We start from the raw sequence: 21229 nt of genomic DNA on the forward strand, positions 1-21229 counted from the left end.
GTTACAGATCATCATTAAATCAGGGAGAAGCAAAACTTTATCAGTCTTTTATTAGTCTTCAAAAGGAGGAATAAATTTCTAGTCACAGCCTTAGGGTACCCAAAGTGTTTCAGAGTCAATCAAGTACTTTAGAAGTGTAGCCCCTATTATAATATAGGTTAACACAACAATAAATTTACAAATAGAATAGACCCACAAACAGCAAAGGAATTAATGGTCAGACAATTTGTTTTAGAGACACTGATCAATAGATAAATGCAGGCAAGGCCTCCCACACTTTAAATAGTGCCATGAGATCTTTTACATCCAATGGTAGTTAGGACCTGGATTTAAAATCACATCAAAAAGATGGCACTTTCAACAGTGAAGCTATCTCAGTAGAAAGGCATGGGACTTGAATCCACAACCATATGCCTCAGAGGCAGGAGTGCTACCTCTAAGGCAAGGCTGACCTCTACATTTTAGATGCACTTGTACATGAAGTTTAGTGCAAGAACACCCTAGATATCTTCATACTTCAAAAAAAACCTTTAGTTCTACTTCCCAGTCCCAATGTTCCATTTTGTTGAATATGTATATTTAGAATCACCGGTGCAACCACCAACCATGGAAGTGAGTTTCTCTATTTCACCATTCTCTGCAAAGATACTTTGCCTATCCTCTGTTCTCATGTTACGAAGTATCCATTTAATTGCTTCCTAAAACCCCTAATTTCAAACAAATACAAGTTCCCAATACAGTCTTGAGTGCTTGCAAACTTTGCTACATATAGGTAATTTAACATGCAACTAGTACAACAATATTGAAGCGTTGGTCATCCAAAATTGGTTTTCCTTCAATTGAAACTTTTATTCAGTGCCAGTTATAAACTCCATCTTTTGAGTTCTCAATTGGAAACATACGCCTGAACGTTGCCAGCCACAGCTTAATGGTAGGTGAATTTTTAATTTAACAGTGTTTTAAGCTTGGAAAGCTGTTGTTCACCCACTACCTCTGCCTCAATCCACCCCCCTGGGGGTTTACCACAAACCATAATTCTGATCAAGAGGAAATAATTACTCATTTACAATAACAAACAAGTAATAATTTAATTGCATCATCTGAACTCAAATTACTAGATTTTATATATTTTGTATAGATTATACACATACAAGTGTGTTTTGTCTATATTTTCACAAAACACATGTGATTTATTCCATTCTGAATTAGTTTTCCACCAGCAGCAAGCATAGCGCATGCCATAACTGGTGCATTTTCTGTGATTGATGCATGAAAGCTTCCGCATTGAAATACTCTTGATGATAACGTGTGCAAATTTATAATAATATAAACTACTGAATACTGACACATGGTTGATATCTACTAGAATATATTAAAACATCAGTTTAGCACTGTATTCATCTCACCTAGAACGTTGATAGTTTCTGCTGCAACCACCAACCATGGAAGTGCGTTTCTCTATTTCACCATTCTCTGCAAAGATTCTTTGCCTATCCTCTGTTCTCATGTTACGAAGTATCCATTTAATTGTTTCCTAAAACCCCTAATTTCAACATGGCAGTGCAGAATATTCCACATTTCAAAGATGCTCACTCTTCCGATATGGACTAAGTGACAAATTTGAATTTCTGTGATTTAGGAATCTGCATTAAATAATGCAATGTCAGATCTGGTGGTATTACAGTCAATCAGTGATCCTTGTAGTAGATAAATGATTTTCAATTGTCGCAACTCTATAGGCTTCGGCTCTTGGACTTTATGATCTTTGTTCAATTTTGCAATGTCCTACACGTCAATAGTGAAACACTTAGAATAATTGGTGACTTTCAGTTTATGTTCTACATTTTCTTTTATTTTTCTGCTGCCAATTCTGCTGATTATCTTGCGAACAAACATGACCCCCAATATATCACAGAACTACATGTCATGAATAATCCAAAAGGTAAGATGTATAAAGAGCCTAGAATTTATCATATCTAATGCAACCAAATTTAGTATCTCAGATTAAATGGATTGCAACAAATGGATTGAAGCATTTTAGATTTTAATTTAAAACCACTAAAATATGCAGTTTCATAAATGAACCATATCTCACCCAATGTTTTAACTTTGTATGCCTGTAAATGTTGAATAAGCAAATTTTAGAGCAAAAATTCCTATTCTTTAACTTACATGATTCTAAACGCAAAGCATTTTAATGCTGCTATTATTGTTAGGTATAAATCAACATGAAAACCTCCATTTAATGCAGCAAATCAAAATCGGAAAAACAGGCTGGCTTAATATCAGCTGAATGTAAACTACTTCTGCTGTCCCTAGTTCAATGATGAGCTGAGGCAACCTGTTATAGGAGGTGTTAATTGGCAAATGCTGTACAAGTCAGGAGCATGTTCCCTGTCGTCCTAGCCCAGCAAGGCTAGGTCATTAAAGTGGAAATGAATTCTTTCAGGCTGCCTTAACCCCTTAAATGCTCAATTTGTTTTTCACCACAGAGCAGAGAAACCAAATACTTTAAGGTTTTATATAGTCTATTAAGTGGAGGTTTGGAATATAGTAAATGTGGAGTATGATTAACTGCACTCTATGCAATTGAGAATATTTCTGGAGGAGTTTGAGGTAGGAAGGAAAGTAAAATGCTTCATTTGATAAATTACAATATTTTTAATCCAAAAATTTAAACACACATTAATAGGTCGCTGCCCTTTAGAAATAGGTTAGGTTTAAAAATATTAGTAACCAAGGTGTAGTTTTAGCACCACAAGTAGATTGCGCTATCGAACTGTACTGAATTCTTACACCATTAACAGCCTGTAAAATTTTTATAATATTTTACACGGGATGTTTATTTAATTAAACATCTGGAACAACTCCTACGGGTGAACCCACTATTCCCCATAACTTCGAATACGTCTTTAGCTGTCCATTGTTTGGAGAATATATAAAAAGCCGAAAAATTGAACAGAAAATCCTGAGTGATTACATCTTCTGTCGGTGTGTGATATTACTTAACTTTGGAAGACAGGATAAACCTTTCACCATCAGTGGTACAGGTTATAGCTTACCAAACAGATTTATTAAACAGCAAATAGATAAATAAACAGAAGCAACAACACTCCTTAGAAGATTGCAAAATAACTGTGCTAAATCACAATATAAAGTGGATCACACACCTTTCTGAAATTGAACTTTTGTCAGTTTATTACCCCTCACCAAATACCCCTCAGCCCTAGTTCTCCTCTAGTTTCAAAGTGAAATTCTATTTAAGAACAAATCAAGAAATGCTTTACAAAGTTTGACCAGGGCCCCAGAATTTAAATATGCATTGCAAACTCAAAAAACTAGCTGCTAAGCAAATACATCCACAAACAAAAAAGACTACTAGCCACTGATATTTGAACTGAATAGCTTGGCCTCTCCCACGAACCCCTGGTTGGACAAGTCCCTTGTTTTGGTTGTTTCTTTTTTGATTGTACATCTAAACAAGACAAATCACAACGCATTACAATAAAAAATATTCAAAATGTCTAGTCAGTAGATAATGGTCATTATTACTGAGCGTATATACTACAAAAATGATGGTGAAAGATCAACAACTCAATAGCTACAAGTGAATTTATCAAAGTCTTCCATTCAAGTAAAAGAACAAAAGTAACACACCATGAATAGTGCAATGTTCTATTTATTCACAGGCAAATCAGCTGTAGGTATTTAACATATTCTGGATTTGGGCATTTGCTAATTAATGTAGTGAATAATCAGGTTGCTGGGACACAATATCATTCACATGTACAGAATAAATATGAACTTCAAAGCAGCTTGAAGGTAGCGCTGGTGAATAAATGAAGAGTTTGATCCAAAAGATGTACATCAAATGTACACTTGATTTTGAGACACCACTCGGACAGGCTTAGTTTACAAACATAGGGATAGGAGGCGGCTTATTTTGTAACCTTCTATATTGATTTACATGCGGGCTCAAGTGATCTGATAACATTCTAGTCAGAGTGATTCAAACCAATTTCAGCAGAAATTGATCTATTACTGTCCAAGACCCCTCATGGTTAAAAAGTTAATAGGAAAAGGGCACACTAACCTGTCCAAGTCCTGGCATACCACCTCCCAGTCGCAAAAGTCTATCCATATTGCTGAAAAAGAAAAACACACAAAAGTAATTAACCAAAAACTTTTTAAACTCAATTATCATCTATATAATTCACCTTCAATCTTTCCTTATGTCAAAAATATTGGTGGTAATTACAACACAACATCAGATTTCCTGTTAATTAGCGCCACATACTAATTCAAGAACCTGTCTTCCTTGCTAATTAACAGACCCAATTTCACTGCTTTTGTTTTTTTATTGGGTTATCCCCAATTTCATAACAGTATTTCACAAAATGAAAACGTATCGCTGAAAGTTTTATGATTTTTATTCTTGCTATCACAAATATTAGATCTGGGTTTTTGACTATAGTAGCTAGATTATTGAAAAGACAGTCTAACACTGATGCATTCCCTTCAAGTACTAAATGTATTACGGCAACTTGTACAGTCTGCACAAATAGGAATCGTCACTTTCAAATTAAAAAATTGTACATCTAATTAGTAAGTTCTGTGCTAATTAACTTACAGCTTGTCAGTTATCATCAATATTGCGTGCAAGTGATGGTGTGATCAGATATAAGTCTCTAGATACACAAATCCTAAAAGCTTTCAAAGCGACATTAAAGGAATTTTTACTGTACAAAATAGACTTCTCACAATGAATTTTTAGAAATGTACCTTATCTACAGGAGCACCTTCACTACTCCTATAAATATTAAGGAGCACATTAGGATAATGTTACATTGACAAACATCAAGGTCACTTTGAATCCCTTCAGTTTTGGCAAAATGAGCATATAAAATCTTTATATAAAGCAAATCTTTTCTTAATAAAATTTGTCATCATTCCCAAATGCAGCCCTATATACTAAAGTATTTTTATCTCAATGAGAGGCTCTTCAATTCCACTTAAGATATTTCAGATAAAGCTATTGAGAATTATATTTTAGCTATATATTTAAAACTAAAAGGAAGAAAATTATAAAGTAAATTGGTCAACAGTCTTATTCGTAAACACAACTGATATTCTACTGTTAATTAACAATATACAAATATTAGACTTTTTCCCATCAGCTTGTACAAACTGACATAAAATTGCCACATATCGCAAAATAAAACATAATTTTCTTCAAGACGGAACTAGCAGGGATTACATTTCCAAATTTGTACATCAAATTCAGTCATCAGAATTATGTTAACTTCAAAAACGCTTTCAATTTACTTCTTTCTGTAATGATAAGCATTCAATTATTTAAACCACATTATACCTGATACACAGTTAACTTCTAAATGCAGAACCGGTAGTTCATGTTTGAAATATGTAGATCAGATAAAGCTGATATTTCGAGTCCATTTTTTTCTTTATTCTTCCATGGATGAGGACATTACTGGATAGGCTAGCATCTATTGCCCATCCCTAATTGCCTTCAAGGTGGTGAACGCCTTCTTGAACTATTACAGTCTTTGTGCTGTAGAGACATCCACTGTGCTATTAGATAGGAAATTCCAGGATCTTGACCAGGGAGGGAATGGGAATACAGCTCCAAGTCAGAATAGCACGTGGCTTGGAGGGGAACTTGCAAGGGATGATGTTCCCATGCATCCACTGCCCTTGTCCTTCTAGATGCTAGAGGTCGCAGAATTGGAAGGTACTGTCAAAGGAGCTTTGGTGAGTTGCTGCAGTGCATCATATAGATGGTACACACTGCATTAGTGGAGAAAGGAGTGAATGTCGAAGGAAGCGGATGGCATGCCAGCCAAAGTGGACAAATGAAGTATTTCACCATACTGCCTTTGGGGAGTCAGGAGGCGAGATGGTTTGAATCTTTGGTCATTGCCTGATACTTGTGTGGAACGAACATTACTTTCCACTTATCATCCCAAGCCTAAATTATTTCCCAGTCTTGCTGTATGTGGTCTCGGACTGCTTCATATCTAAGGAGTTGTGACTGGTGCTGATGCTCACTCATCAGTAAACATCCCCACTTCTGACCTAATGATGAAGGAGGGAAGGTCATGCGGCATTCAATATTTATCCAAATGACTACATTGGTACATATCTGGAGCTAAGATATTGTTACACTCTACAACTAACAATTTGACTAAATGCTTTGGCATTGCTCAATTCACTCAATACCAGCTGCACAGCAACATCTCCGCTCCCTTATCCATTACAAGTTGCAATTTTCTTTATTTTTCATAAAATTTTCATACATGCAGTTTGTTTGAGAAACTAGCACATCTCCCATAGTATTGTTCAAAGTGAGGCATAGGAAATACTGTACTGTAATAATGGGGGTGGTGGGTGATTATACCAGGTAATGGCAACTAGTCCACTAGAATTTTATTGGTTCTCTGAGGATTAAATTCCACAAATCATAGAAGCTTATAGCACAGGAGGCAATACAGTCCATTGTGAAAAGGCTGACTCTTTTCTACAGCAATCCAAAATTAATACCATTCCTTTTTTCACCTCCACCCACCCCAGATTCCACCCAACAGCCTTGCAACTTCTTCTGCATCAAATATTTTGCCAATATTTCCTTGACAAATGCAAGGCTATGTGCCTCAACCACTCATTATTTCATGCTTCAAAAACTCTAACATAATTTCTCCCAACTTCTCTCCTCACTTGCAGCCTTGCCACTGACTTCACAAAGGGAATATGTTGCCTTATTCATTATAAAAACATTTAAATTTTTAAAAGACCGATTAAATCCCTCTTGGGTTGCTCTGCTTCATATATATTATTTCAAGTCTCCCATTTATTATATATTAAAAACAAAAAAAGTCTCACATAATTCCTAATGTACCGTATCCATAAGTGGAGCTGTGAAGATAACATTTACATGCCAAATAAAAAACAATGGGACAGGAACTATACATGATAGATAGCCCCAACAGATCCAACTCCTTTCTTAAAACAATTATTTTAACCACATGCCATTAAATTAAGCAAAAATGTGCTCAAAACGGTGTATGTGCTCAGAAATCAGTTTCTGTTTATCAAAAAAATGTATGCAAGAATTCCTTAATGGCAGCCCCAATGCACTAGGCTACTAAATTAGAGACAAAACCAGCAAACAGAAATGTCCGTCCAAACTCATGCAAGCAGAAACAAGAACAGCAAGCCTGCAGAAATCTTCACGTCTAATGAAAGGTCATCAACCTGAAATATTAACTCTGTTCATCTCTCCAATGATGCTGCCAGGGCTGCTGAGCATTTCCTGTTTTTATTTCAGATTTATAATATCCGCAGTATTTTACTTTTTGCTGAGGAAGACCTAAAGCCACCAGATCACTAACTCCATACAAGCAAATGGAACATCAAATCAAGCCTCATTCCAAAACAAGAATAAGCTCCAATTGGCAAGAACTGAATTTCACCCCAAGCAGAAAGGTCATCACAGCTCCATCCTGAATGGAAAGGATCGCAAATGTGCATTTATTCTTACCTGTACCCCACATACAAGTTGTTCAGCCAGACAAATCTCCCAGATTTCTACTCCCACTGAATTAAGTATGCAATTTTCCTCATCTCTCCCAGCAGGTAGCTGCACTTAGTGAGCAGAAAGGGTGGCACGGTGGTTAGCACTGCTGCCTCACAGCGCCAGGGACTCGGGTTCAATTCCAGCCTCAGGGCACTGTTTGTGTGGAGTTTGCGCATTCTCCCCGTGTCCTCCAGGTGCTCCAGTTTCCTCCCACAGTCCAAAGATGTGCAGGTTAGGTAGATTGACCATGGTAAATTCCTTTTAGTGTCAGGGGGACGAGCAGGGTAAATATGTGGAATTATGGGGATAGGCCTGGGTGGAATTGTTGTTGGTGCAGGCTCAATGTGCCGTATGGCCTCCTTCTGCACTGTAGGGATTCTAAGAGGAAGAAAGAGTTTCAAATTTCAACTACCGATGCTCCCTCTAACCAAATGTACATCAAACATTCAGTCACTATTTTAAAGTGTAGTGGTTAGAGTTGAAGGTCGGTTATTTTGCAATAATGTGTTGAAAAAGCTATGGGTGCAATGCTTTGCTTTGGTAGCACTGGGAGCTCCAGGTAGTCCTAGACCTTGGGGAAATTCCTCAGTCTGGCATCACCAAAGTGTGGTGGAACATTGAAAGGGAATCTGCAGAGAAGCAGAACTGGGGGCACTGGAGCATGGGAGTTAGTACTCCGGTGGATTCCTGGGAACAGCACCAGTGAGAAGCCTTCCAGATCTGATGGTCCTGGTTTATAATTATCTAACAGTTATCAGCAAGCATTATTATGATGCTTTGCGATCATTTCCTGGAGTGTGCATCTGCCTATCACTCACCCACTCTTCAATAGTTAAAATATTTATACTTTTGAACAATCAACTAAACACGGATAATTATAAAAGGTGATAATTCAAAATTCAACTATATTTTCTTGTCTCTAATTATGAGGAAAGGTGGGTGTCGCTTTCTCCAGTGAATGTACATTATGTTGTTTATTAGGAATTTATAACCCCAAGTACTTGTGTTATTTCCTCTGTTTACACACCATCTCTCCATTTTAAAAAGCCTCTTTTTTATCTGAATAAAGCTTTTAGAATTTGTTCTTTAGTTTTACTTCAAATAACTATGAAAAACAGATTTATAGAGACGGAGAAACATTGCAGCATTTGACTAACTTGAACTTAACTGATGTATCCTGGAAACTTACATATGGCAGATATTCAAACTGCAAGATTTTCCTTGATGGCCAGAATTTCAAGTTCAAGCTTTGAAAGAGACCAAGCTCTTCACACAAAAACTTTCATAAAAGCATTCAAAATGGGGACAAAACATAATGATACCACTGTGAAACTAATTTTTTTAATGTATCTTGCGCTTGTCAGAAACTGTGACTGTGTAGGATCCACCTGCAATTTCACCAGCTAACCACAGGCATTTTGAAATTTTAAAGAAGACATGTTTTTTTAAAAATGCATGGCACTGATCAAAAATGGCCGTCACAAGTCACCTGGTGTCTTATACGATAAGTTGGCCACTTTTCTGGAAAGTTTCCATATGAATTGCTCTGAAGACCTGTTGCATAGAATTTTACACACGGGGTGTCAAGCTCCACTTCAAACAGGTACTCTCTTGAACGGAAGGCATTGAAAATGCAAAGTACTGGATTTTGATCAACTATTGTTCTATCAAAACAATGAGAACTGCTAACTAGTCAAGATACTTGTCAGACATTCAAACCCCTTCTGGAGAATGAGATACCACATCTCTTGTTGATTCCTATCTTGAAATTCTGACTGGGCTGGACAGACTAGATGTGGGGATGTTGTTTCCTCTGGCTTGGGTAAAGGTCATGATGTGGAGATGCCGGCGTTGGACTGGGGTGAACACAGTAAGAGTTTTAACAACACCAGGTTAAAGTCCAACAGGTTTATTTGGTAGCAAATACCATTAGCTTTCGGAGCACTGCTCCTCTCCACTCCATCTGACGAAGGAGCAGTGCTCCGAAAGCTAATGGTATTTGCTACCAAATAAACCTGTTGGACTTTAACCTGGTGTTGTTAAAACTCTTATTGGGTAAAGGTTCCCAAACAAGGGGTCACAGTCTCAGGATATGGGGTAAGGCCATTTAGGACTCAATGAGGAGAAACCTCTTCACTCAGAGTGGTGAACCTGTGAAATTCTCTGCCACATAAGGGTGTGGTGGCCAAGTCACTGAATATGTTTAAGAGGGAAACTGATCAATTTCTTGACTCTAAAGGCATCAAGGGGCATGGGGAGAGCGCAGGAGTATGGTGTTGAGAGAGAGGATCAGCCATGATCCTACTGAATGGCGGAGCAGGCACAAAGAGTCAAAAGGCCCACTCCTGCTCCTATTTTCTATGTTTCTATGAAATGTTGTCAAAAGTTGAGATGTAAAAATCAAACAATGGGATTTCTTGGCCTGCAACAATAACTGCAAGACATGCAAATCAAATTCCTTTCTGGGAATAGACAGGCAGGAGTTTTAAAAACTGGTCCTGCCAAGCAGAATCAGGACGAAAAGGAAAAATCATCACAGGCATCTAAAAACACTGTTAGAAGTCAGCAGAAAACATCTACCACTTTTTCTGAAGCTAAAAAACTGGTTTCGACAAAGCACAAATCTAAAACAAGTCTCAACTCCAGAATTCTACAGGAAACAACCACAACGTTCAACAAACTATGCCTCAAAACCAAGCAAAGGATTCAACTGCATATTCATTAAGCTTCTTATTGGAGTTCAACTTTCTTACTTCTGATATCTGTGTTTGTGTGCGTCTTTGCATATTTATTATTTTTTTCTTGGGTTTAGTAGCTAATAAATTTTTTCTTTAACTCAAGAAATCCTAGTTTGATTGGCTCCTTGTTAGCAAATAAATGCATTTGACAGGGAAAGTTAATTGTAAAATGTTTTTTGCAACCAACTGAGTGGTGCTGAATAGAAGGGGAGCCATTAGAGATGTTGCAAGACAATGGTCTCAATCATTTGTGGTGCCAGTAGAGTTTAAATCTAAAAGTAATGGGTATCAAAATTTCTGTTGGGAGTATTGCCAAATGGGATTCTACAATTTTACAATTAACTTCCCTAATATATGCATGGGAGGCAGAGGTAGGAAGGAGGGGGGGGGAAACAGGAAAGGGGATTTGTTCCAGTTTCCTTCGAGATTTTACGGAAAACGTAGATGGGGAGTATGAAGTATACAGGGATTTTGAGAAGGTGTTCAACAAGGTATGACAGGAAATTTGAAACAGATCAAAGGCTGAGGAATGAAGGGAAGAGAAAGCTAATTGGAAAATGAACCGGTTAGAAAGGATGAAATAAGGAATAGGAGATCAGGGCAGTTTCTCAACAACTGGAAGCAGGTGGTAGTAACCTTGGGATAAAAACAATAGTTTGCATTTATATAGCAGTTTTAGTTGAAAATGCTCCGAGACACAGACAGATCAGAGACATAATCAGACAAAAATGGACACCGAGCTAAAAGAGGTGCTAATATCAGAGATAATCAAAATCTTAGTCAAGATTGGGGGATTAAAAAGAATCTTGCAGCAGGATAGGGAGGTACAGGTGCATAGAATTCCAGATTGTGGAGCCGAAACAGCTGAAAGGCACACTCTCCAATGGTAGGAAGAGGTGAATATGTAACAGGCCAGAAACAGAGAAATGGAAAAATTGAGGAAATTGTAACACTGAAATTCTTTATAGACTGTCATGCCCATTAATGGCATGTCATATTCCTAATGAAAAGATTCAATGTGGAATTTGAAATGAATCTTTTCTTTTTTTAAATGAACAATGTGCTGCTGCAAATATAACCACCCAAAATTTGCTGTGACCCTGGCTTGGGTATTCAAAACTGGCATACTTTCTAATAGAGACAAAATAATACATCCCAAAGGAAAAGATGCCAACTACACATATCCTGAGACCATCAAAAGACAGTTCTGAACTGAATGGATTTTTTTTAACAAAGTGACTGTTTTAACCCCCTCAGGATAAATGCTTTGGACAATAAAGCAGGATGTGGCTAATCAACCTAAAACGACAACCATATTTAGAAAAGGAACTGTGAGGAATCACATGGTAAGGCAGCCATGTTCATCTTTTCATCTTTAAATGCTTTCTGTAGACAAGGCAAAAAGGGTAATAAATCTATGCCTGAAGAACCAGGGATTGGAACATCATAAAGTCTTCGAGCCTGTTTCTTTGCAGGTCCACCAATACAGCAAACTGACCTCCAAGACTACTGGCTTTGTGACCTGAAGAAAATCCATCACTTTGAGAAGCTTGAAAATGACATTAGCATATGGCCTTGGGCTGTTGAATTCACCCAAACTTCACTTCAGGAGTAAAGATGTATTTTCATCAGGCTTGCAACACGCGTTTTCCTGAACAAGACAATCACATGAATTATGAACTGTTCCTAGTGTTTTTAACTTGCAAAAGTGCACTATTCTCATCAACTGTACTTGCCTTAAATATGTTTGTGTGTGTACTTGAGTGGATGCTATAGCATTAGACTTTGGGGTGAATACTTAAATAAACAATCTCTCTGTATTTAAACCCATAAAAAGCTTGTTGCTGGTTATGCAAATTGTCCACACTAATTGGGGATTCAAAAATAAGCACACATCTTTCTCAGCAAAGTTTACTGATTATGGGCAGTTGGGATGGGAACAGCAATTTCAGCAATAATCTCGCAACCTGTCTGAAACAAGAGGTAGAAAGTGAGGCCATGTGACTTAAGGATGCCAACTTAAAATTCAAAGCAGTGACGGACCAAGGGTCAACAACAAACAATGGATAAGAAAATGCAATCTGTGTAGGACAGGATATGCGAAACAGAGTTTGTAATAAGCTGAAGTTTATAGAGGTTGAGGGATGACAAATAAATCAGGAAAGCATTGAATAGTGAATCCACAGGTGACAATGGCAGCAGATAGGCTAAAGGTCAGGCGAAGACGAACTGTACTGTGGAAATGAAAATTAAGGCAGTCTTTGTGACATGAGAAAATGCAGAATCAGAAGCTCAGTTTGGGTTGAATAAAATGCCGATGTTACAGTCAGGTTCATTATGATCAGAGAGGTGGATACAGTATGTGGTATGTGTTTCTTATCAGTGGCTCAAGATTATGACTTCAGTTTTTACCATGGTTAACTAGGAAACAAATGTGGTTCTCTGTGACCTTATATTGGACAAGCAATCTGACTGGAACCACATAAAAGGATCAAGAGTGGTGAAGAAGAGGTACAGGTAGGTGTCACCAGCATTCAGATGCGACCTGGTCCCATGTCTGCAGATGAGAGGCTCAAGAGGTGGTATAGTATACAGATAAGGAAACAATCAGTGCCTAAAGATATTTGCAACTCCAAAGATAACAATGCAGGCGCACGAAGAGAAGCCACCACTGAAGTTATAACTGGATGGCTAAATATGGGACAAGCCCAAGGCAATCCTACTGAGCCAGACAAAGGAGAAGTATGGGAGTCATCCATTGTGGGTGAACTGGGTCAAACACTGTAGAAGGATAATGCACACAATAGCAGGATGGTATTTCTGATTGTTTTGTTTCTTAAAGACTGGATTAGTTGTAAGTATTCGCATTCCAACCATTATTCATGTAAATTGAGTCTGTGTCTTTATAAGTTCTGTTTGTGAACAGAATTCCCACTCACCTGAAGAAGGGGCTCAGAGCCTCGAAAGCTTGTGTGGCTTTTGCTACCAAATAAACCTGTTGGACTTTAACCTGGTGTTGTTAAACTTCTTACTGTGTTTACCCCAGTCCAACGCCGGCATCTCCATTTCTGACTTTGGCAGGATTGTTTTGATGCTATGGCAGACATGGAAATCTAATTTGAGAGATTCAAGCATAGGAAGTGTGGGAAATAAGCACAAATTGGAAGAGAACATGTTTATGGAAAGAATGGGGAGGGTACAGAGAGAGCAATTTAGTGCAAGCTCAGGGGGTCAATGATAGGGTCTTTGAAAGATTGAATGGGGGGGTAAAATGGGCATTTTGAAAGGGGAGGACGACAATTCAGATCAGTGGAGATAAAGAGACAGCTAGCCAACTAAAATAAGAGAATAAAAGCTAGTGGGGTTGGGAGGTACTCTGGATGGGAAATGCAGTAAGAACATCGGAATGTAAAAGGGAAAATGAAAAAAATGTAGGGGAGCATGTTACAGGGAACTACAGACATGGGTTGAAAATCAGTTGTCAGTAATTTGCTTTCAGTCAGTATGTGTGGGGTGGGGGGGGGGGCACAATAGTAAGGTCAAAGTTGGGATTACTTGTTTATTATATAGAGAATGTTTGTGAAGGAAGAATTGAGTTCATCATCACAGAGACTCTGAGGATAACTTGGAGCATACAATGGAAAAGGGGAATCTCGCACACTGCCAGTGCACATCGGAAAACTATTTGGGTTTCAAACACTGCATTGAACATATCACATTATATAAATGTTATTCTTCCTCTTTAAAATATGCTGGAAATCCTCAGGCCTGAGAGACAGATTGCCTCAGAAATGCATTATTTTTTGAATACCTCACTGAAACAACTTAGGTTATAGGGTTTGAACCCTCCCACCATAACTCCAAGAGACTAAAGCTAACAATTTGTTAGATAATATGTTAATTTACTGTATCATGCTGTTGCTGCATACTTTGTCTAAATTATGGGTTAACATGGAAAATGCTTTGCGTGGGTAGCTAGGCAGCCGTCTCATCAGGAGGAGACAGAAACCTGGATGCTGCTTGTGGAAAAATATTTTTTTTGATCATTCTGAAATTTCATCTTTTTGTGGTGGGTCTTGTGCATGGCTATGTATTCCTTCATTGCTATTTGGTCCAACCATCTAAGTACTAGATTCTGAAGTCCAATCACTTTCAGTTCAAACAATGGAAATCGCAAGAAAAATGGTACCTATGTCAGAGCAGATCACAAGGCCTGAGCTAGCCTGTCTAATATAAATTGAAGTTAAACTGTGAAAGGTCATGAAGCCTAGTTTACATCCCACAAAAAGTTTACAAAAAGCTCACATGAATAAGTGAGTTATGGTTAGTAATAATATGTAGACTATAAATTATATCCTCTATTTGCTTCATTCATTAGCATTTTAAAAATTCAGAGAGACTGAAATTTTAGTTTTAAAAATAAACGGATGTCTATGACAATTTGTATAAGATACAATTCAAAGGTGACACTATAATTTATTTCTCATTCAAAGAATGCATTCCATGGTTCTTAAAGGGAATATTTGTAATTTTTAGAATTACTGTAACATAACATGAAACTTTGTGAATTATTTTTAAACTTATAAAATTGTTGGATGGCAACTTAAAAGGTACTACTACTGAAGTTACAAAAATATATACTTAGCTACCTGATGGCTGAAATGAAATGTGTAAACGCAACAATAACAGAAATTCTGTTCCACTATTATTGACAGAATGCTGTGTATAAAATTTTGTAAATACATTAGAAATGGATAATTGTGAGACAAATTTCTTTCTCATATGTTGCTAACACTATTTATAAACCTAGAATAATTTGAGAGTGAGTTCTTTGTGGTGTGTGGTTGGAATTGCAAAACTGCTGGTTTGTCAAAGCCAGTTCACACAGTAATCTAGATGTCTGTCACCATGCTGAAGGTGTCATGCTGTATTTGGAATTCAAGGCTGCCAGTTTATCGAGGCTAAATCCCATTGTGCAGACTTGTTTATCATAATATGGTTCTGGAATTCAAGGCTGCAGGATAAACAAGTCATGAGTACAAAACTAGGACAAGCAGGATCATCAGTAAGAGACATCAAAACTGAATAAAGATCATTAATTTTCACAGTAGACGATTCTGCCCAAGGTTATTTACTGCAGAATCTTGTCACAAAATAGTACATATTTCGAACAATTTTGGCAAGTGCTTCTGCCCGTTTTAATACGAAGTGAATTTCAGCCACATTGTGTGCTAAACCTGTGTTCTAAATCAGGTTAGCTGCAAACTTGGCCTGTTCCTTCAATGACATTGCTCAGGTTGGAGAGCTAACCTAAATATGTTTTTATGTCAGACTCTTATTGCATTAGATACTTGAGTGAGAAAAGTACATTTCCAGTTGCAGATCAGGGAAAAAATATTTGTTGTCCTTTTTCTTAATGATTTTTATACTTTGAAACATGGCATCAGGAGTGGGATAGAGACTTTTATATACAAACATATGAATTAGGAGAAGTCGGCTATTTGGCTCCGTCGACCCTACTCTGCCATTCAATAAGATAATGGCTGATCTGATTGTCAGTTCAACCCCAACATTCCTGCCTATATCTGGTAATCTTTCACTTCCTTGTTAATCAGGAATGGGCAATAAATGCTGGCCAGCCAGCGAAGCCCATGTCCCACAAACAAATAAAAAAACAAGAATCTATCTACTTCTACCATAAAAATATTCAAAGATTTTGCTTCCATTGCCTTTTGAGGAAGCGTTCCAGAGACTTACAATCCTCTTAAGAAAAAAAATTATCCTAATCCGTCTTAAATAAGCAACCCTTTATTTTTAAACAGTGACCACCAATTCCAGTTCTCCAACAAGAGAGAACTTCCTCGCCACAGCCCTATCAATACCCCTCAGGATCTTAAAGGCTTCAATCAAGTCTCTTCTTACTCTTCTAAACCCTAGTGGTTACAAGCCTAGCCTTTCCAACCTTTCCTCATAAGACAAACCACCCACTCCTGGTATTAGTCCAGCAAACCTTCTTTAACTGCTTCTAACACATTTCCATCTTTCATTAAATGAGACCAATACTGTGCACTATACTCCAGATGTGACCTCCCCAGTGTCCTGTACAACTAAAGCATAACTTCCCTACTTTTGTAATTAATTCCTTTCACAATAAATGAAAGCATTCTATTAGCTACAGAAATTTGGCATGTCCGCTACAACTCCCACCAACAGATGCACCATAGAAAGCATTTTTTCTGGTTGTACCACAGCTTGGTATGTTTCTTGCGCATTATACAGATAAAGTACACCGTGCATAGAGAAGCCTGCTCTATCTAAGACTGCAAGAAACTACAAAGGGGCGTGAATGAAGCCCAGTCAATCACTCAAACCAGCCTCCCACCCATTGACACTGTCTCCTGCTGCCTCGGAAAAGCAGCCAGCATAATTAAGGACCCCATGCACCCTGGACATACTTTCTTCCACCTTCTCCCATCGGGAAAAAGATGCAAAAGACTGAGGACACATACCAACTGACTCAAGAACAGCTTCTTCCCTGCTGCCATCAGACCTTTGAACGGACCCACCTCGCATTAAGTTGATCTTTCTCTACACCCTAGCTATGACTGCACTCTCTCCTTTCCTTCTCTATGCACGGTATACTTTGTCTGTATAATGCGCAAGAAACAATACTCTTCACTCTATACTAATACATGTGACAATAATAAATCAAATCAAAAGCTTTAATAATTGCTTGCTGTACCTGTAGCCTTTTGTGATTCATGCACTAGTACACCAGGTTCCTCTGCACCTCTATTGCCATTAACATAACAAGCTGTTTTATTCTTCCTGCCAAAATGCACAATTTTATATTTGCCCACATTATACTCCATTTGCTGGAACTTTACCCACTCATTTAACCTATGTTCCTTTGTAGCCTCATATCACCTTCACAATTTACTTTCCTACTATCTTTGTTTGTCAGCAAATTTAGCAATCATACTTTCAGTCCCTTCATCCAAGTCAGTCTACAATTTGTAAAAGGTTGAGGCCCCAGCACTCGTCACATCCTGCCAACCATCAAAAGACCCATTTCTGCCAACTCATTTCTTGTTAGCTAGCCAATCCTCTGTCTATGCCAACACCATGAGCTTATATTTTGCGCAATAACCTTTGATGAGGTACCTTATAAAATGCCTTATGGAAATCGAAGTACAGTAGATTCACTGGTTCCCCTTTACCCACAGCACACGATTCTTTCAAAGAACTTCAATAAATTGATTAAACATGATTTCCCTTTCACAAAACCATGTTGACTCGGCCTGATTGCCTTGATTTTTTCCCAAAAAAGGAAAGTGCCTTGCTTTAACATCTTTAATAATGGCTTCTATCATTTTCCCTCTGATACATGTTCGACCAACTGTCCTGTAATTTCCTGCTTTCTGTTTCCCTCCCTTTTTGAGTAAAGGTTACATCTGCTATGTTCCAATCTAATGGAACCTTCCCCAAATCTAGGGAACTTTGGATAATTAAAACCAATGCATCAACTACCTCAATGGTCATTTCTTTCAGGACCTTAGGATGAAGTCCAACCAGACCCAGGGATATTAGCCCGCAGACCCGACAATTTGCTCAATACAATTTTCCCAGTGACTATAATTTTCATGAGTTCCTCCCTTCCTTCCATTTCCTGATTTACAGCTATTTCTGGGATATTACTTGTGTCATCCACAGTGAAGACAGATGTAAAATACCTGTTTAATTCATCCACCAAAGCCCTACTTTCCATTACTAATTCCCCAAATGCGTTTTCTATAGGATCAATGCTCACTTTGCTGACTGTTCTCTTTTTTAAATATCTGTAGAACCTCTGTCTGTTTTTATATTACTGGCTCGCTTTCCCTCATATTCTAGTTCCCAATCTTCTGATCTGCCATTTGCCTTAGCGCAAGTATATGCTTTCTCCTTTAATACTGTTTTTAACTTTTTTAGTTAACCATAGATGATGGCCCCTCCCCTTGGAATTTTTCTTTCTCATTGGAATGTGACAGACTGCAAAGAACAAATATATTAGAACTATTCACCATGTACATTTTAAATTAAGTGAAAAGGATATTTGCTTGGAATATTATGAAGCCAAAACATTGTATGACTCAGTGACCATTACAAACTAAATAAATGACATTTTTTCCTTTCAGGTCTGCTCCAGAGGAGAAAAAAAGCACTTCCGACTTGTACTGTGCTATCTGGATAAAATCGAAAGGACTTATAACCAAGTAGAATTATCCAGCTTTGCACCTCCAGTTCCACACTATACAGTAGGAATCAGACACTTGACCTTGATCTCTTTTCTGGTCATCAACCACAGGTCAGCAACCTAATAAATTTGTAAAGCTTCGCTCATTACAGTTAGATCACGTCCACCACAGCACCAGAAGAAAAATTAAACGCAATTCTCACTAATCCCACTTATAAAACATTTAAAAACAACTGATTGTAACTTCCTAACCACTTCACCCTGAGAATTAAACAAGTTACAAATTCTATGTCCTTAAGGTTTTGTCACCTCAACCTAGTCATGAGATCACAAATAGGCAATTACTCCCACATTTCTATTAGTCACTACATTTATCATCAGTCCAACTAGAGACCAAGATCAATTTTTGTAAGTAACTATATACAGCCTTTAATTGTGCGAAGGCCCCCAAATTATATTTTTAAAATAAGGTAAGGAATCTCTGCATTTCCTCTCTTCTTAACCCACACAGGTTGTCTGATTAGCATCACTTGTGTAAATTTAAGTTGTGGTGTGTGATATATAACATATACACACATACACAATGCTCACAGCTTCTTAGATGCTGAAACAGTCCATATCCAAATGCAGCAAGACCTGGACAATATCCAGGCATGGGCTGACAAGTGGCAAGTAACATTTGCGCCACACAAGTGCCAGGCAATGATCATCTCCATCAAGAGAGGATCTGACCTTTGCTCCTTGATATTCAATGGCATTTCCATCACTGAATCCTCCACTATCAACATCCTGGGGGAGTGGGAAGGTTACCATTGACCAGAAACTGTACTGGACTAGCAATTTAAATACTCTGGTAACTTATCAAAGGCTGGAAATCTTGCAATGAGTAACTCACCTCCTGACTTCCCAAAGCCTGACCATCTACAAGACAGGAGTGTGATGGAATACTCTCCATTTGCCTGAATGAGTGCAGCTCCAACAACACTCAAGAAACACAACACCATCCAGGACAAAGCAGCCCACTTGATTGTCTGTGTGGAATGGGTAGCAATCAGTGGCACTCATGTGTACCATCTACATAATGCACTGCAAGAATGCACCAAGGTTCCTTAGGCAGCACCTGTCTAGAAGGAGAAGAGCAGCAGATACCCGGGAAATTCACCATCTGGAGTTTGCCCTCCAAGTCTCTCACCATCCTGATTTGGAAATATATCACCATTCCTTCATTGTTGCTGGATCAAAATCTGAGAATTCCCTCCCTTCCAGCACTCTGGATGTACCTACACCTCAGGGACTGTAGCAGTTCAAGGCGGCAACTCATCACCACCTGCTCAAGGGCCACTAGGGATGGGCAATAAATGCTAACCTAGCCAGTAATCACACACATCCCAAAAATGAATAATAAACATGTGACACAGACACACACACAGCTAAGTAATAGGTACTTACTGTTTAGGTTCACACTTGAGGATTGGTCACTTGAGCAAGGTACTGTAGCACTAAGACTTGTAAATATCCATAAATAATTATAAATTGTAATTTAGCTGGCTAACTTTTAATCAATTGTTTTCTTTACTTTTAGCAGGAACTCAAATAAAAGCTGACTTTCGTTCCCTTAAATTTACCCTTTTTCCCCAACCATTTTCCTTCTCCCTCCACAATCTTGTTGCCTGCATTGTTATCCAATTCCTACCATCAGTGAATCCTTAACTGTGTTTTTACTATCAAGACGTGGCTTCTCCAGCACCCTCCTCTCCTGAGCATACACAAATGCTAACTCATCTAAAGCTCAGCCAATTGCATCATGTCCCACTTGCCTATTACCATCAACCTTCCTGACCTCCACTGACCCCTACTCACTAATGTTCCATCAAAATCCATGTTCCTATTCTGAAATCTCCTCCAGTTCTACTTCATCCTGACTCAGTCATTGTGCTTATCCTTGCATTCCAATGCTCTTCATGAGGAAGAGCTTTAGTGCTACCCTCTGAAGCTCCCTCCAAAAAATCTCCTCCTGCTTACTTATTCTTGTAACTTTAAAAGTCTGCAAAGGTATTTAACCATGCACTGTCAAATCTAATTATGACTTCCTGGCTCATTCCCCCCAAATGAAGCATATCTATATAAATTATTACCTTAAAACTGTTACACAAATGTATAGTTTCAACAATGTGATGAATGAACAGAAAACTGAGAAAAATGTCCAGCCCAGGAAGTTCTCTGCTACATCCAACAGCCAAGGGATCAAGTACACATGAATAAATTACAGTATGAATAAATTAAGAATGGTGTGACTTTTGACTGCCAGTAAAACAGCTAGCTTAACATGGAGCAAATAGCTACATGCTGGCTGGTGCAGTGAACTTATGTAACAGAACAGCAATCTCCACAAACTAGAAAGGACCTGGTTTTGATGTGATAAAGCTCATATCACAGCACTCAGGAGTGAAATTACAACTGGCCTGAGGACCCAGGGTCAGGCTGTGTGTGTTTATTATACGTGCATATAGATTTTTGGCTGCTGGCACTCATCATTGATGCTTACACACAACAGCTATTTGGGTGAGGATTAGGATGGTCCCTATTGAATGCAGAACACTACCCAAGTGCAGAGTTGATTACTTCAAGGGAGAAGATGAAAGACTTGTTAGAGAAAATGAA

General features: G+C 38.2%; 1 protein-coding gene across 3 annotated transcripts in view; it reads right to left on the minus strand.

Moving 5' to 3' along the window:
- The window catches only part of psmd14 (proteasome 26S subunit, non-ATPase 14), a 101562-nt gene that overhangs the window by 70231 nt on the left and 10102 nt on the right, over positions 1–21229 (minus strand). Inside the window, exons 2-3 of one of the 3 annotated variants that reach the window (XM_078228276.1) lie at positions 4094–4145; positions 3425–3475 (exon numbers count right to left, since the gene is read on the minus strand). In XM_078228276.1, coding sequence (XP_078084402.1) covers positions 3425–3475; positions 4094–4141 — 99 coding nt within the window. In that variant the 5' untranslated portion in view covers positions 4142–4145. Of the gene's footprint in view, positions 1–3424; positions 3476–4093; positions 4146–20017; positions 20069–21229 lie in introns of those variants that run through there. The other 2 variants (XM_078228279.1, XM_078228278.1) reach the window with 2 other exon arrangements.

Source organism: Mustelus asterias, chromosome 14 (assembly GCF_964213995.1).
Source record: "Mustelus asterias chromosome 14, sMusAst1.hap1.1, whole genome shotgun sequence".
Classification (NCBI taxonomy): Eukaryota; Metazoa; Chordata; class Chondrichthyes; order Carcharhiniformes; family Triakidae; genus Mustelus; species Mustelus asterias.